This window comes from Ictidomys tridecemlineatus, chromosome 4 (genome assembly GCF_052094955.1).
Source record: "Ictidomys tridecemlineatus isolate mIctTri1 chromosome 4, mIctTri1.hap1, whole genome shotgun sequence".
NCBI classification, from domain to species: domain Eukaryota; kingdom Metazoa; phylum Chordata; class Mammalia; order Rodentia; family Sciuridae; genus Ictidomys; species Ictidomys tridecemlineatus.
Genome location: NC_135480.1, coordinates 58917531 through 58936608, shown reverse-complemented (window position 1 = coordinate 58936608; position 19078 = coordinate 58917531). Strand labels below are relative to the sequence as shown.

The window sequence follows — 19078 nt, the reverse complement described above, 5'->3', positions numbered from 1 at the left end:
ATATATATCTTTGTCTTTATACATATATATGTAGTATATATGTATATATATGGAAGAGATTAAAGAAAATGAAGACTTTTGTATAGATAATTTTATTTATTTGAGGTTCTTTATCATGTTATTTAAAATGTTTTTTAGTTTTTTAGATAAATTTTTATTTATCTAAGTTGACATTTTTGGACCATTACATTGTTAAATGATACCATTTTTTGAACATTTGGTCACTTATTACTTGATGAAGAGAAAGTGAAATTATAGGACCAGCAAGTGAAATGTATTCTCATCATTAATATATGAGTGTCTGTAGTAATGTATTTAATTAATCTAGGACAGATATGATGATTTCCTCAGGGCTATGTTATAGATAATTATAAGGCTCTATCATGGAGACAGTTCAGACATCTAATTATGTATATGGAAAGTGACTTTAGTTTTACAAACGTTAAATTCAAAATGCATGAAAGTAACATGAGGAAAAAAACAAGATATATATTTAAAAGCAACTAACATCAAAATTTAATTGATATGAGGAACATATCGATTGACAACAGAGTAATACTAATTACAGAGTCTCTCACAGATAATGAGAGACCTTAAAAATGTCTAAGGAGTATTGTTTAAAACAAGAAAATATCAAGAGAGTGTAATCTTTTAAGTCAAGAAAGATAAGTTTCCACAGACAAAATAATTGAAATGGTCAACTACTTTCAAAAGCCCAAAGAATTTAAGTAACCAATGGTGAGATGACTGTTAGAGCTGGTGAATATACATCCTAATTGGCCCAACTAAGAATTGCTCCAATAGGAATTTAAGCTTCTTATTCTGTGACAATAATTATTAGAGCTCCCTTTCAGCTCCCTTTACTCAGATAAAACATATGAGTATGTTTGAAAATTATATGAGATTGTTACCATAGAGGTAAAGATCATACTATGGATAATAAAGGGACACAAATATGATATGTGTATCTGTCCATCTTATGTATAACAATTTGATATAAATATGGAAAGATTAAACTATATTATATATTACATGTGTGCAGATATATATGTAAATATAGATTTAAAGTTTAAAGTATACTAATATAAGACAGAAAATTAGTGTGTAATTAGAGTGGGAATTCAGCTCAAAGGAGAAATATTTTGTCATATAACTTTTTATCACAAATAATTTGAATGTCTTATATTACAGGTGTGAGGAAACAAATAGCAAAAAGATTGAAATTACAGGTGAAATGATCAACAAAGTGATAGTTCAGCACTGAGTAAATTGAGAAAGGGACTATTTTAGATTACAGTGAGGATATGCCCTTAGTTAGAAATAGGAGCACAATGTAAAATGTGAATTCTCTGTGTTAGTTTGGGAACTGAGAAGAATTTCTGAAAGTTTCAGCAGAGATAAGGCTCAATGCATACACTGTGTGTGGGTGTATTTGTGTGTGTGTGTGTGTGTGTGTGTGTGTGTGTGTGTGTGTGTGAAAGAGAGAGAGATCGCAAGAGAGGAGGGAGGGAGAGAGAGAGATTCTGAAACACTGTTGCACAGATTGTCTCTATAACCTTGCTGAAGCACTGGTTAGCCTGGTGTTCAAGATCACTTATTCTTCACTTTCTTTTCCTAAGAGAGTCTTAAGCAACCTGTGTTTTTACAACAGAGTTGCTTTTACCACTGCATAATTTCTGGACCTGACTTTAGAATAGATAGTAGTAGGTACTCTACTCATTTTCACTTCAAGTTTAACTTGCTTAGGTCTGTGTGGAGATCTTAGTAAACAGAGTAACTGATCCCACAGCAGTTTCAGAAGGGAAACCACTTTTATTCCTCGGTATAAGAATTATTAATGTCATTTTACTCTTGATTCAGTCTCATCCTTAAATTTTAATATTCACTAGGTTCTTTTAATCAAATTACTCATCTCCTGAATTTGACATTTCCTTTTTTCTTCTTTCTTAGGATCCATTTCTGAGAAACTGTTGTGAACAGGGCTCCTCACAGTTTTCATGTTTGAATTCAATACCACGACATTTCAGCCTTCTTTTTTTATTCTTACTGGCCTCCGAGGGCTGGTGGGTGCCCGCCTATGGCTGGGACCACTCTTGAGCCTGATGTACATTACTACAATGGCAGGAAACTGCACAGTAATATACTTGGTGAGGACTGAGAGGAGTCTACAGGAGCCTCAGTACCATTTCTTGTCCATGCTTGCTGGAGCTGATATTGTCCTCTCTGTCTCCACCCTTTTGTCTGTGCTCAAGGTCTTTATCCTTGGCCTCTATGAAATTGCATTTGATAGTTGCCTCACTCAACTCTTCTTTATTCATACATCCTCTTCCATGGGCTCAGGTATCCTGTTGGCCATGGCTTTTGACCGCTTTGTGGCCATCAGTCACCCCCTGCAATATACCACCATACTCACCAACTCACGAGTCACCAAAATGGGACTGGCAGCCTTGCTGAGGGGTGTAGCACTCATGACTCCATTGCCCATCCTGCTAAAGAGGCTGCCTTTCTGCAAGGGCCAGATGCTCTCCTATTCCTACTGTCTCCATCCAAATGTCATGAAGCTAGCTTGTGGTCAAGTCAAAATCAATATTTTCTATGGTCTGGTTTTGGTCATCTTTTCTTTTGGGATTGATTTTCTCCTGATAGCCCTTTCTTATGTTCTGATATTCCAAGCAGTGCTGGGTATTGCTTCCAGAGAAGGACAGATGAAGGCACTCAATACCTGCTTGTCTCATATCTTTATTGTGTTTATTTATTATGGACCTCTCCTGGCAATAACTGTAATGCATCGAATCTGCCACAAAAGTTCTCCATTGGCACATGCCGTCCTGGGAAATATTTACCTCTTTATGCCCCCAATGCTCAACCCAATTGTGTATAGTCTGAAGACCAAACAGATCCGTGCTGCTCTGAGAAAATCTTTCAAGGTCCAGCAAGCATGAAGAATTAGAAAAGTTAAAGATGATTTAAATGAGGGCAAATAGAACTTTCAGTTTTATAATTATTTAAAAATTGAATATCATTGCTATAATTTTAGATATAGGATGTGGATATAAATATGAATATGATGATAAAATCTTCTAAATTACAGTTTATGAATAAAGATTATACTTTTATGGATTCATAATATTGTCTTTGTCCCACATTACTTACCATGTGTTTTGAGATATTTTGTGAACAAAGTTGAAACAAATGAGAAATAGTTGGCTAGAGTATTCATGTCAGCTCCTTGTCATAGATAGTTCTAATGTTTTTCCATATTTTCTAATAAAGTTTATAATTCAACAATTTTTCAAGAAGACCAGAGAGTTTAGCAAATCTCCAACCATATATTCTAACTTTCCATTTTATTTTCTTTCCAGATGTTTTATTATATTTTTAAATTCTTCCATATTATTTTGACTATATCAAATTATAAGTACCTGGGTCATAGTAGAAAATGTATAAATAATTTTGTATATTACTCTGTTTATCCAAGATTTGAGTCAAATACAATAAAATTCTTTCCAACTCCTTCACCAAGATATGAAAATCCATATTTTTAAAAATTGTTGTTTATCCAGGTTTCCTACAGATTGTACCATTTTTACTATGTTTACTGCTTTTTATTTTCTCCACAGACATGGAACATATTCTATATTATCACTGAGGAAATTTTTACTCATTTATGATCTTCACATAGGTGTGAGCACTCAGTCAAAATTAAATTATTGAAATTCTGTTCCAAATTCTTCCTTTTATTAAATTCCTATTGTATGTAAATTATGATTAGAATGTCTATGTTGCTATAGTGAAAAGAATCTTATTATCTCTATGTACCTCCTACATTTCTTTACGTTTCACTCACTATGTCTCCTAAATATATCTTAAATGTGTCCACTCATTTACATTTCTATATTTTCTTCACTAGTTCAATGTTTCACTTTACTAGTTTAATGTTTCCTTCTTCATCTATTTTAATTTCTTAATTTTCCCACTTAACATTAACTCATTCTCAAACAATTGCTTACTTTGCTCCATAAACTGCAAAACAAATATGATCATGTTGAATCTTTGAGTTTTTGCAATTGAATATTTTTTGTCTGTTATGACAAATTTAACTTAATGTTTATGATATGGGAGGCTGTCCATGATCTGACCTTTTCCCATTTTCTTTCACACCCCATTCTTACTAAAAAATCTTTAGTTCTCTGAACAATGCATGCTGGTTCAAATTCTTTTTATATTTTTGTATTGTTTATACTTATATACACTTCTCATTATTAAGGAAAAAAAGTGTTCATCATTGGAGATCCTCTTGTAAGTTCTAAAAAGAAAAAAAATTACATATATATATATATATATATATATATATATATATATATATATATAAGAACTGGAAATTGTACCCAAGGGAACTCTATCACTGAACTATGTCACTAGCTCTTTTATTTTAATTATTATGTTTATTTTTGAGATAGTATCTTGTTAAGATACTATCTTGCTTCAAGCTTCCCAAATTGTTGAAATTACAGGCATGAATCACTACACTACCCAGTTCTTCAACCAACATTTTGTTAATGAAATTTCATTGTTGACCCAATGATCCTGAGTTTGGTGGTCTTGTGGGACTGAGCCCTTGCTCATTGGTATCTGATGCTATCTCTTGACAGATGGTGTCAGAATTGAATCAAATTAACATATATCCAACTAGTATCCACTGGAGAATTGTTTGCTTGGTTTCAGAAGCATTCTGTGCTATATTGAGTAGCTGTGAGAATAGGCAAAATCCTTTTGGTTGGTTTCCCCCTGTATTCTCAGTGTGTGTGTGTGAGGGGTTGGGAGATAGAGAAAGATTAAAATACAATAGAAGAAATAATAAAATTAAATATTCAAGAGACTTCCAAAAAGAAAAATCTAATAATAGACAAAATGCTAAATAATATATATGAAATAATGTCTTAATATATCATCAGAGTGACCTTGACTATTGTGAAAATATTATCAAGGTGGTAGACATTAACCCAACCCAAGAAGAGCATTTCAACATCCTGCAAAAAATATTGAAATTGGCTAATAGAATATTAACTTTAATATAATTAATATATGTTAATACCAATTAATCAATTAAATAAATAAATGTAAAACACTGACTAAAGCTCTTTTATCCACCGCTTGCTATTATCCTTTGCCACTGTTCCTCCAAGCTGTCTTCTGTAGTTGTACTCTATTACCTGTACATCCTTTAGGTATAGTCCTCTGTCCTACTCCCATGCTTTTGCACATACTTTTAATTTTGCCTAATATATTCAATCCACTTTCCCCTGACTAAGATCTGTTAGTTTTTACTTTTTTTTTTCATTTCCTCATTTTAGTCTCTGACTCTTACAGCCCGGTTTATACATCTCATAGTGCTCTGACCTCAGCTTTATGATGGACACTGTATATTCATCACGCACTCTCTGCCTTTCCACATAGACTCTATTCAAAACTAAAGCAATTTTCTGAATTATCTTCATATTCCCAGATTTCAGCAAATAAGAAACATATCAATTAGTTTAAAAGAATTATGGAAATGAGGAAGATGGGTGGGGGGAGGAAAGGAGAAAGTCTTGCGGTTCAGCAGACACAAAGGAATTTATCGTGTTCAGGAAACAGTACTTGTTTCCACCTGTTATTTTCCAGGGCTTCATATAGGTACCAGGAATACATTTTTGAACAACAGGGCAAGTTTACCCACCCTTGTGGAATTTACATTCTAAAAATAAGGGGAAGAGGGAAAACACAAGATACTACCTTTTCTGAGAACATTGGTTCAATCAGAATAATACTCCAAGTGAGAAGACAGGGTGGTTTCTTATATACACAATCTCTTCTTCTCAGATGACCATTTTTCTCTCCATACCATATCAGGTACTCTTGTATCCTCTGAATTTATCCTCAGACGTACATTTAGTGTTTTTCAAACAATGAACTCTTGTCTCCTAAAGTTTATTCCCTGCCCATCAAATGAAAAAGACCTGGCCTGACTATGCTAAGTAAATATAGATGTGTAGTCCTGGAAAAGTAACCTGAAAGCTAGTGTTTTGCATTTTAAACTTGTTTTTTTTTTGACATTTGTATTAAGTTTTAATATTGATATAATTTTAAACTTTCAAAAAGTCAAATAGATCCCCTTATTGTTTATCCACTAACACATTAAATGGTAGATAAACTTTCATCAACTTTAAATTTATCATTTCTAGTTAACAATACAAAAATATATTTACCTCCCCTAATTTTCAAATTTTTCACTTATGCTAATGGACAATTCCTTGGAAGAGTAATTTGAAATTTATAAAAACAAGTTAATGTTTTTTTTCTTTTTGCTGCCTAGTTCTGGTTTCATTGCTATTTTCCATAAGATGGTCATTAACTGCTCAGTTTCAACAGACTTTCAAGGTACACCATTTCATGTGTTTCTTTAAAAAAGAAAACAAAACAGAAATACACATATCACACACTGATGTTTACAAATACTCCCATTTCACAATGTGGTAATTTTCTTCTTAGACAATAAACAAGACACCACCATCTTGGCAGACGAGAAAATATATCAGTTCTTGCAAAACCATATCTTGAAGTGATGACATATTCCCTAGAGAAGCAGATAGATCAAAGGGCAGAGAAGGTCAGGGTGTCTCTCTGACTAAGGCCATATGGGACTACATAAAGTTTGCCCTGCTCTTGAGTATCTTGGGCAATGCTGACCTTATCTGTTTGGTTTTTAGGCTATAAACCAAGGGATTAAGGACAGGAGTCAGAAAGAGGAAGAGATTGGCCATGGTGACATGGAGAAGAGGAGATGTGAATGTACCAAACCTGTGAATTAGGGCCAACACAATGAGGGGTACATAAAAGATGAAGACAGTGAAGATATGAGAAACACAAGTATTAAGTGCCTTAAGTTGACCATCTCCTGAGGCAACACCCAGCACTGTTTTCAAAATCAAGATGTATGAAATGACAATGAATATAGAGTCAATTGCAAAGGAGCAGAGGACTAGAGACAGTCCATAGACGATGTTGACTCTCACAGAGCCACAGGCCAGCTTCATCACATCAGGATGGTAGCAATAACAATGGGAAAGAATGACACCTTTGCAAAAAGGCAATCGTTTGAGCAAGATTGGCAAAGGCACCATCAACAGCACACCCCGAAACACAGCTATGAGCCCTATTCCTATAATTCTAGGAGGAGTTAAAACCACAGTGTAGTGCAGCGGGTCACAGATAGCTACAAATCGATCAAAAGCCATGGCCAGCAGGATGGCTGATTCCATGGAGGAGAAGGTATGAATGAAGAACATCTGTGCCAGGCAAGAATGGAACTCAATCTCCCTGTGATTCAGGAGGAAGACCTTGAGTACCGTAGGTAGAGTTGATAAAGATAGACCCACATCTGTAGCTGCCAGCATAGACAGGAAGATGTACTGAGGCTCATGAAGAATGGAGGTGGTTTTGATAACAAAGAGGATGGTGCAGTTTCCTAGGAGGGCAACTAGGTACATGAAGCCCACTGGAATAGAGATCCATATTTGTACAAACTCCAGTCCAGGAATGCCTGTTAGAAGGAGAGTAGTTGGCTGAAACCAAGTCTTGTTTGTAAGCTCCATATCATGCCCAGAGCAGCTTTCAAATGTTCCTGTTGCAAGAAAAAAAAATCATAAATTTTAAGATAGGAAGAGATAATGCATCTGACTCCTGCAGTGCAATATTAATCCTAGATATGTTTTCCTTATGGAATTAATCCTTAGAAAGTTTTCAAACGTATCTGAATGACTATTTGCAGTTAGGTCAATGAATAACTGCTATGAAAATATAAGAGCTAAGAGAATTCCTTTGATCTAGAACATTCAAACATTGATCAAGTGAAAATGAAACTTGAGAACATTATTTATTATCACAATTCTTAGGAAAAAAAATCACTCTCTCATGTCTTTCCTTCTTGGTATTATTTAATTATATTTGTATCTACCCTTATTTTTAGTCATCTTGCAAAATCTCTTAAAGACATTGTAATACTTCTCCTCCATTAATATCATACCTGTGAACACTCAGGCATCTGGAAATATGTGTGGTTTTCCTGATATTTCTTCCTGTAAAAATAGACAAGAGGGTATTTTAATAACTCACATAAACCCCAATTCACTTTAAAAAAAATTTTAAGTGATATGTTTCACTATAACAATGAATTTCTGGGTTCTCTGATATTTTTATTGTTTTTATGTTTTTAATTTGTTTTAATTAGTTATACATGACAATAGAATGCACATTGATACATAATATATAATTGAGTATAATTTCTCATTCTTCTGGTTGTACATGATATAAAATCCCACAGGTCTTATAGTTATATAGGTATATATAGGGTAATAATGTCTCATTCATTCTATAATCCTTCCTACACTCATACCTTCTCCCCTCCACCTAATGTAAAGTAACACTATTCTTACTCAGCCCTCTCGCCCAATTGTGAATTAACACCCACATATCAGAAAAAACATCTGGCTTTTGTTTTTTTGGGGACTGGCTTATTTCAGTCAGCATGATATTCTCCAGCTCCATCTTCATCAATATATAACAATGATGAAATTATTAAAGTGGGCATTATAATTTCTCAGCTGATGCTAAAATAGTATCAAACAACAATAATTTCTTGAAAATATTTGAAATATATCTTTTCCAAAATACAAAGGCAATGTATTAGAGACCAACAAATACCAATATCTTAATAAATGTCTAAAGGTAGCATAATTGGAAGAAATGGTATTATTTTATGTTTTTATACCACAAAGAAGAGAGAAAAGATACTAGTTAAGTTTGGTTGAATACATTTAGATTTAAATACTTTAAAATTGCAATTTTCTATACAGAAACAGTACTGATGGAACTAGATTTTAATATGGAGAAAGGGGTAGGAAGGAAAGTACCTAAGCAATATAATCCCTTAACAAGAGGAGCATGAATCCGAACCCAATGCCTTTTGAAGAATTAATATCAATTAAAAATATGACAAAAAGTCCAGAAGTACCAGAACAAAAGTTAAACAGAAGTTAATGAACCTTTTTTTCCCCTCAGAAAAAGGGCTATAAGCACAAAGAATTCTGGCAAGAAACTAGTCCATTTTTTTTTCCCTCCCAGCCAAAATGCAAAATTCTGGACCATTTTAGAACTATGTAAATTAAAAAATATATTTTACATGTAAATATATCTTTGAAGAGCAAATGCCACTATTTACTATTTACTTATTTCCATTCACAGATGTGTAGACCTATGTTTGATCTGATCAATCTCTATGCAGATATTCTCAGCACTGCCTGCCTGCCATGCAATACTGCATGCTTTCATGCTATGACTATATTTTTAGCAACTTAGAATACTGAGGACAAATAAGCCTAATACAACTCTACCATCTGGACACACAGAGTATCAGAGTCACTTAGCTGACTGAGAAAAAAGTCATAATGCACAGTAGACTGCAGTGTCCATACACACTACAAATACTGCCCAACTTATCACACTGTTTCTCAGCACATTAAGAGAAGAACTTTCCTATAAACATGAAATTCTCACCTACCAAATCACCACACCCATCTTGAACATGCACAGATACACATACTACAAATTCTTTTTTTTTCAGTTTTATTAATTTTATTTTTTTAAATATACAGCAGCAGAATGCATTACAATTCTTATTACACATATAGAAATACAATTTTTCATATCTTTGTATGTAGAGTCTGTTCATGCCATTTCATGCCTTTGTACAAGTATTCTTATATACACATATAGTCAGTTCTCCTTTTGCTTATCTCCTCCAGAACACATTGAACCTCACTCACTATTTTTATACTCATTTTTCCCTCTGTTCTTTGCACTGATTCAGGCACTGCTTACACAGCCAGCATCAAGCCCATCATCAACATCTTGCAAACACTAGCATAAAACTCAAGGATGTACTTGGTTCTTATCACTTCCTAGTTCATTTTTATACTTCCTATATCTACATCCCTGGCTCTCTTAACTGGGTATATCTTTTGTTTCTACCAATTTTATTTTTTAACCTAAATGGGTTGCCTATGACTTACTCATTTTCATACCAGAATTTTTGTGCATCAGTTCATCACATACTCAAATGTAATCAGGACTTATCTAAACATGACAGCTATTAAATCAAAAGATTAAAGATCAGTATATATTCAACATTCAATTGGTATAGTTCTATGATTATTTCATATCACAAGAATTCCTCCCCCCATTAAATTCTTACTGAAAGCACTACTTCATTCCTCTATTTGACACTTATTACATATTATCTTCTGCCTGTTACCTAAATGAGTTTCCCTTAACCAATGGGACTTTAAATATCTTTGAAATTGTGATTGTAGACGTCAAAGATCAATTAGGATTTTCCAGATCTGCTTGGACATATGAGGCCCATAGTAGATATTGTTTCAACAAATAAATCAATAGTTTAGAGGGTGTTACTGCAGCATATTCTTCATAAATATGGTGAGACATAAAACTCACCAGTAATCAAAGATCCATTTTAAACTCTGATGTATAAAAAGATTTCAAGGCCATACTTTCTCTAGAACTGAACAACATATATCACTAAACCTGAAAGTAGAAGAAGAGATGTTTATAATATGATAGAGAATGTTCTAGAATTTGTCAACTTACTCAATTGCAAGCTATCTTTGCCCAGATTTCCATTGACCTTTTGGGTAGGTTATCCATTCTAGTCAAAAAGATATTCCTCCCACTATATTCGGAGATCCAAAGACATTTAGCTAACTAGTACCTCCCACTTCTAACCTCCCCTAAACTACTTTTTAAATGTCTTTGTAAATTTGTATATTAATGTTATACTTAGTAATGGGGTTCATTTTGCCATATTAACAAATGTACAGAATATACTTTTTTCCACTTCAATCCCAGTACTTCAACTTTTCCTCCTTCCTCTCCTGTTCCACTTTCAATCCTGTAATGATCTTCTTTATCTTTATTTATTTTTATTTTTTTTGAGAGAGAGAGAAAGAGAGAGAGAGAGAGAGAGAGAGAGAGAGAGAGAGAGAGAGAGAGAGAGAGAGAGAGAAAGAGAATTTTTTAGTATTTATTTTTTAGTTTTCGGTGGACACAACATCTTTGTTTGTATATGGTGCTGAGGATCGAACCCGGCCGCACGCATGCCAGGCAAGCGCGCTACTGCTTGAGCCACATCCCCAGCGCTCTTTATTTATTTTTTAAATCCATGCTTTGTGGATATACACAACAATGGGATTCCCTGTGGTATATTCATGAATATACATAGCATAATTTGGTCAACTTCATTCCACAGCGCCTCACTTTCCTATTCTTCCTCCTTCCCCCTCCATCTCCTTCTCCTACTCCACTGAGTTTAAATCTTTTTTAATTATGTTTTTCCAATCTCTCAGCAGGCCCAAACAGCACATTTTCTTTTACTTGTGCACTAGGGTTCCCCATCTGCTAAACCTTAGCTCCTCTAGTTTTATTCTTGGTTTCTCAATGAAGACTCTATTTTCACCTTTTCCAAACTCTCCTCCATGACTTTTCATTGAAAAAGAAGGAAATCTTCATTTAGGCAATTCATAAAGGCAGTGCCCTATCCTTGTTCTTTAGTGAACACACTGCGTAATCTCCTCACCATGAAACCAGAAGCCTCAGCACAAGTTGGTAAATGAGTTCAGCAGCACAGTTCTCTTTCAGTCTCACCCTCTTTGGCTCAGGTGATGAAAAGGTACATTGTTAGGAGATGCTAAAAAACCTTTGATAGAGGTGTCTGACACTAAAGTGATTATAATCAGTAGAGAATTACAGATGGAAGGTGCCAAAGGGATATGTTTTAAATATTCCCTTGAGATTGTGGTTTTAATGTGACACAAATGAGATGCCACAAAAAACAAATTACTTAGAGTCAAGCCATGCTAAAGTTTCTTCTCTCAATACTCCAGAGCTCTTACCATTTATCATAATTCAAGCATGAGACCACTGTTCCTCTACTGTCCATCACAAACATGTGATGAGTTCTGCTTTACAAATAATTGCTCCTGATAAATGACTCATTAATGTCCAGGTTTTGGGCCATTTGTGAGGTAAATAATTTTGAACTATGATTCTTAACTTTCTTTCTGTGAAGTTGAGAATTAGAAATGGTTCCTTTTTTAACCTGCTATTATAAGTGCCCACTATCATTATTATACAATTTTAAAACATTGCAAGGCAATGCTGTACATTTTTTTATGAACATAGGTCTAGTTAATCTGAATGAGTGTGGTCTCATTAAATGTTTTATTTTTCTGTTCTTTTTTCCTTATCAGGCTGTTGGTTGAAATCCCCCAACCCCACGTATGCACTTTTCAAGATTTATTATATACTTCCTATTGTAACTTTTACCACTCTTTTCAAAGTTTTATTATTTATTTCCTATGTTATCCCAAATGCCTAAGACAGTGTCTGGTATACAAATGGGAATCAATGTTTGATTAATGAATAAGGAATAAATGGGAACTTCCAGTTTTAGTCAATGGAGAAGGGTTGTATATCTTCCACCTAAAACAGTAAAAGTATATAAATAATGAATAAATGAAGAAACTGTTTTCAAAATAATGAATATCTGGCAACAAAGTACTATAATCTCTTAGAAATAGGGAAGCAAACTGCATCTCCCTGCTTTGAGTTTTTAGGTCAAGGTAAATTAAGGGGGAACCTAGACAGAGCCTATAAGCCCACAGAGATGACAATTCATTGCTGAGGAATGAAGGGAACCAAAGTATTGAGTTCATAGGGGGGTGAGAGAGAGCTTCACAGACAAAGGGATCTGTAGAAATGCACCCAGTCATTCATGGTTGCACGCGTGTGAGAAAAGTATCTGGGGTCAAAACAAAAACAAACAAACAAACAAAGCCCCCTCTGACATCCCAAAGTATAAAAGGAAATAGGCCCAGTGATCAACATGGCCTGAATAAGTACCTTTCCCCAAGCATACTGGAATGCCTCATATTCTTAGGGAACTGAATAGAGTACATGGAAAAACAGTTCTTGTAATGGTAAGTGATTAGTCCTAGCCTAAGTGTTCTCTGCTTATGCCTTTAAAGTAATACTGTCTCCTACAAAATTAAATGGACCTTCAGAACAAAGGTTAAGAATATTAAAAGGGTGAAAGATTAGGGAAAGGGGAATGATGGGCAAGGTGTACAAAGATTGGTGCCCAGGACATAGATCATAAGTCAGAATCAGAGCTGAGCCTGATTCCCAGACCACCATTACCTACTTTGGCTCAATCAAAAGTATAAATAAGTGTGCTTGTCTGACAATGCCCAGGCCTTGGAGTGACTGGGAAGGTAGTGCTAGTAGGCGCGGGTTAGTCCGTCTGCAAGAGCCAAAAAAATATATTCAATTGAGTCAATTTTAAGCCGCTATGTTGACACGTTTTTCATCTAAAACATTTGAGACACTGAAAGGAAGAACTGTCACAAAGCACTATCTTTATTGCTTAACATTTCCATGGATCATGAGATACACCCATTGCCAAATTTTCTTTAGCATATATCTCCTGTCCAAGTATAAAAATGAATACATTGATGATGTTGACTCACACCCTACTTTGGTTCAGGATAGCTTTACTAAGGCTACTAAAAATCTCAGTTAAGGCCTGGCTATGACAATGCAGCTGTTACATCTTGGTTTGAGGCTGTCATACTTCTCATCTCCACACTCCTTCCAGGCTGGCATTGAATACTGCTTTGTTCTAAGCATCATCTCTCATCCCATTCCCTGGGAAACAAATCCACACCATTATACTACAAAGAGAAAAACCACCAATATGATGAAAACCTCAGCTTATTGAATTGTTAGAGGGGCAACTGAAGTAAGAGATGTGGATAAAGTGGTACAAGCACCCATCCCATACATTGAAAACTGTCTCTCTCAGTCAAATGATTTCTAATCTTAAATTCTGCTCAAATGCTCCTGTAACCATAAAAGCTTTTATCTCCAAAGAATATACATTGGCCTGCAAAGAACAAATGAGTTAGATGCAAAATTCTTCTTTCAGTAGTTTGCTTTTAAATAAATCTATAGGATGTGTCCTAGACTATGCAGAGGCAAAGCATCCTGCAGAGACTCAATCCCATGGCCTCAGGTTTCAGATTAAGTAAACTCCTGATTCAGAGGAAAGAGTCTGTGATATTTTCCCTGCCATGCCTCTCCCTGTTACAGAAACTGCCCTTGGCAGTGGGTTCAGCTGATCCAAGGCTGGGATGGAGTCCTATTCCATGCTCTTGAAATGATACTTGTTATTGATGGTCATTTCTGATTACCCAGCTAGTGCATATTCCTTTAAGCTAATGGAGGTTTCATTTATGTGTAGTTTTAACTTTGATTACAGCCAGTCTCCATAAGGAAAAATTATACTAGAATGTGAAAGATGAGCATTTACAAACTGATAATAAACAGGACAAGAGCTTGGGGTTTGCTGTTTCGCTATCAATCACAGGTTAGACTTCCTTAAAGTGAAGAGAGATTCCTGAGATTCTGTTAGGTTGTACTTCATGGGCTCTGCTTTGTTTCTTCTATTACTTTCAACTTTCTAATTAAAGATGTCTATGGAAAATTAAGTGCAGAAAGGAGTTTGCCTCCCTTTATTCAAAACAGAAATAGGAACAGGTATGTGATGGGAGTGGAAGTCAGTTTCTCATAATTAAAAGGCAAGGTTATGAGAAACACAAATAGGATTAAAAAGGAAATGCCAAAGGAGAGTATTAAGTGAAAACTTCAGTCTTGGTAAGTAAAAAGCACATGGGCAATAGACTGCATGAGGATTATCAGTTTCTCAATTTGGTTATTACCAGTTATTTATGGCTTCCTCTGCCAGTGTTGTAGATTTAGTGTAATCCAAAGTTGTAGCAGGCTGTTACTTTAGTGAGATAAATATTATTATTAGAAAGGAGAAATGATATGAATTAGAAGAAGATATGGAAGGTCTGGATGATTCCTAGATCAGAGGTGAACAACTGAAGGTGAGAAAGAAAGGCCACATTGGGGACTATGCCATTTCTGGTTATTTTATGAATGTTGGTCTAGTAGACATCTAAGCTAGTTTCTGTGGTCATTTCTATTTTCTTCTAGGGTTGATTTTGATATATTAATTAACATTCATTTAAAATCAGTGTAGTCAGTACTTTGGAGAGGAAAGGTAATTCAGAGTGAGCAACAGAGAAGATGATGAGTGGTGAAATGTGACTGAAAATCAGAGAAAAGAAAGTTTGACAGAAGCAAGAACAGAAACTTACCTGATGAGAATTAGATAAAGAAGAGAAAATTAGCTGGACCAAACCTGTTCTTTCTTGGTTCTTTGACATTGCTTTCAACTTGGGGAATACCTTTTGAATCTACTCAGAATGCTCCTTTAATTGCTGGATAACTGTGCCCCTCCTATTTCTATTTCAGTTTCACTATTTCTTGATCTCAGAAAACTGAACTTTCCTCTTGAAAAATCAGTTTATCCTTAGTTCATCATATGCAAGTTCTCTGTCTCACAGGGTCCCCTTAGGTCTCTTCTAGAAATTTCTTCTATTTCATCTCATCTTTAATAGGATCAAGGAAAACAAAAGAAAAGCCCTCACAAGTCACAATAGTTTGTTCATCCTTACTTTGTACTTCACATACTTTTTTTTCTCATTGGTATTTCTTCCATATCTCTCTCTCCTCTTTCTCTCTCTTCCTCTGGTACTGGGATTTTAACCAGGGCCCATACATGCTAGGTAAATATTCTACCACTAAACTTCAAACTATATTTCATTTCTAGCCCACTCTCTTTCTTTCTTTCTTTCTTTCTTTTTCTTTCTTTCTTTCTTTCTTTCTTTCTTTCTTTCTTTCTTTCTTTCTTTCTTTCATGATCTTTGGTACTGTTTAATAGGCATTTACTTTTATTGTATTATATAGATTTGGGTCAAATGTGAGACTTAAAAATTTTTCCAGTGCATACATTTTAACGCATCTCTAGCAGATTATCTAGTTGATAAAGGTAACAGCCCTTGGTATTAAAAAGTAACTTTTAAATTAATTTTCAGACTCCATTTTGGCTCAAAGGAAGAAACAGAAAAACAACATAATAACCACATTGAATGATCTTTTATCATGATGGGAATTTAATTCCAAAAGTTATCCATTTACCTCCTTGCTTCCAAGTTTTCTTCATACCACACTCTTAAGAAAAATCAACACAGTGTAGTCATTTCCTATGCACTGAAAAGAAAACATGCCAATACCTTTTGATCCTCCCAGTTACCATGTTCCTTACATCAGTGTCAATCTTCTCAACAATCTCCTATCCACTGAAGTTTTCAGCTGTCACACAACCAACACTTTTCAATGTAATCAGACTTTCCCTTCACTAGTTTCTTAAAATTAAAGTCAATATTGGTGAAGTGTTGTGGGGCAAGTCACTCAGAAAACACACCAAGTCCCAATTCTGTCCAAATTGAAAAGTCTTTATTTAGCTAACAGCCGGCCACTGCTCCCCAAAAGGACCCATAACTGTCTCTGCAAGGAATAGCCCCAAGCCTAAGCATTTCAGGATATTTAAAGGCAAAAACTACATGGTTGATGTAGCTGTAAGCAAGTAGGTAGAGAAGCTGGATTGGGCAGTTAGCAAGACAAGGCAATGGGTACATTGGTATTTCCCATAGGACTTTCCAGGTTGGCATAGCAGCAAGCAAGCCGAAGGGAAGTGGGACAAAATGACCTTAGTTGAGTACAAGTTAGAGAATGGTTACTAATGTCCAGACAATCAATCTCTGACAAGGTGCATTGTTCAAGAAAAATGGATAGTAAAAAGAACAATTTACATTGCATAAAAATTGTTATTTTGTGTTGCCAAGTATGCTATGCTAGGTAACTGTTAATGGGTAAAGAGGCGAGGCTTTCCCAGGGGAGAAGCATTTCTTACATGATATGGAGACTTAGGGGAAATGGAGTCTGTTTGGTCATTGCCCATATAGCCTGGCCCATAACAGAAGATTTAATATATTAATTCACATCTGTTTTCACATAACAATTGGGAAGTAAAATTGAATAAGAAGGAAGAGGAGGATGAGGGAAAGAAAAAGGAAGGGAGGAAAAATAATATAATGGAAGTAGCAATAATAGCCCTGGAAAAAGGCTCAAAAGACTCAGAACTGTGAAAAATGTAGTAGGAAGACAATAGTTTAATAAGATCAAGGAAAACAAAAGAGAACAATTTTGAAGAAGGGATTGCTTGTGAATGATAAATGGAGCAGTGCATTAGAATCTGAAATATGAATTTGAATCTCTGCTTAGCTCTGTGACATTGGGCTCTGTGACCCTAACCTGTTCATGCTATAATTTTATAATGCATGAAATGAAAGTCATATCAGTAACCATGTAGTTGGGTTCTTATTTTAACTAACTAGTAGTTCATGAAGATTAAATTATATAAAATGGTTAACACAGAACACAGCTCATAGAATCTTCTTGAAAGTTAGTTTAACAAGGTGAGAAATATGAGTCCTTTGAATTAAACTGTCCAGATTATTATCAAGAGCTAACACTGTTATCAACTAGTCTATGTGCTATATATACAGCTCTTAAAGAAGATATTTAATGCCCATATGTGACTCCTTTTTCTTCTTTCTTTTTGAACCTAAGAGAATGTTTTATAGTATAACTAAAAAATACAATTCAATACTCTATCCACTTTTTTTCCCCCGTTGTGAGCTCCAGATCCATGATGGAATATTAGATGTTTGTATGTGCGAAAGAATGTAGAGACAAGTTAGTTCTGCTCCAGCCTGAATGGATAGCGTTCAGAGTGATGACATCCATCAATCAACATCACAGGTGGTTGATGACAGAGCTGAGGCTGTCACTCAGACAGACTCAAGGTGGTCCAGTCCTTTTCAGTGCACTATGCAGGTTTGATATAACTTAGCAGATTTATTTCCTTTTATATTTTAAGACATATTATGAATTTATTTTTTTCTAAACAAAGGCTTCTACTTTCTTTGAATCCTACATTTCTTACTCTATACTTTATGTTGGTTAGTGGTATCACTATTTAACTCAATTTGTGAAAGTTATGTCATTGCTTTTATTCATCCCTAATTCACCTGTGACACAGGATACTTCATTTAAAATATTTATTGATTCAAATCCACTTCTATGCTATCCCATTTCCACTGTTAAGGCCACAATTCTGGTTCTGCTCTGGTCTCTCAAGCAACTCCATTTAGCTTTTCTTCTTTCACATCAATCTTGCTGCCTTTTAAATGATATTTGCTCAACAAAATATGCTAGATGCTGAAAATATACTCATAGACATCATAAAACTTAAAACTTATTAGTGAAGAAATACATAAAATATGTAATTAGTAATTGTCTAGGGGTATAAATGTAAAAAAGAATGAAAAAATAGGCATGTCATATATTTGTAAAGACTGCTTTGAAAAGATAAAGCTTAATTATTGATCATATTATGTTTTTCTTAAGACTTTTAAAAATATTAGAAAATTATTAAATATTATTGAATAATATATCTTCGTAGCATAGTGAGCTAAATCAAAGCCTTTAGCTTGACTTCAAATTTCTAAATCCTCAAGGTCACAATCTATATGCCCAGTCATATTTTCTCATGTATCTAAGACCTCAAATGCTAAATGGCTTGATATTTATGGTGATTTACTTTGCTGATTTAAGCTTTTTTACTTTTTTCCCAAAAACAAGATTTCTTTTGAAACCATAACGTTTTTCTGCTGAGCAACTTAATGACTATAGCTTCATGTGTATTTGCCCTGTCCTCTTAGTTAAAGATGCCATTTAGTTTATGTTGATAGAGACATGTGATTGAATATCTCCCATAATTCTTATCCTGATATGTTTTAACAGGTGGTTATTTATGTCCAAGCTATGGGTTCACAAAAGAGAATGAGTTAAATTCAAAAAATTATATTTATGACTTATATTTGTTTCCTTGCTTAGCATAGAGCTATGCACAGAGAGAACTTTAAAATATTCA

The 19078-nt window shown here is 34.6% G+C and overlaps 2 protein-coding genes across 2 annotated transcripts; one reads left to right on the top strand and one right to left on the bottom strand.

Moving 5' to 3' along the window:
• Nucleotides 1–1997: 1997 nt before the first annotated feature.
• Nucleotides 1998–2942, top strand: LOC101968223 (olfactory receptor 51I1). The gene has a single exon (XM_005342103.2). It carries the CDS (start codon nt 1998–2000, stop codon nt 2940–2942), a length of 945 nt encoding a protein of 314 aa, XP_005342160.2.
• A 3741-nt stretch (nt 2943–6683) lies between these two features.
• On the bottom strand, nt 6684–7634 carry LOC101968520 (olfactory receptor 51A4). The gene has a single exon (XM_005342104.3). It carries the CDS (start codon nt 7632–7634, stop codon nt 6684–6686), a length of 951 nt encoding a protein of 316 aa, XP_005342161.2.
• Nucleotides 7635–19078: the final 11444 nt, after the last annotated feature.

Bases quoted from the DNA above. Each gene is read 5' to 3' on its own strand.
- LOC101968223 (XM_005342103.2), top strand. From the start codon at position 1,998: ATGTTTGAATTCAATACCACGACATTTCAGCCTTCTTTTTTTATTCTT.
- LOC101968520 (XM_005342104.3), bottom strand. From the start codon at position 7,634: ATGGAGCTTACAAACAAGACTTGGTTTCAGCCAACTACTCTCCTTCTA.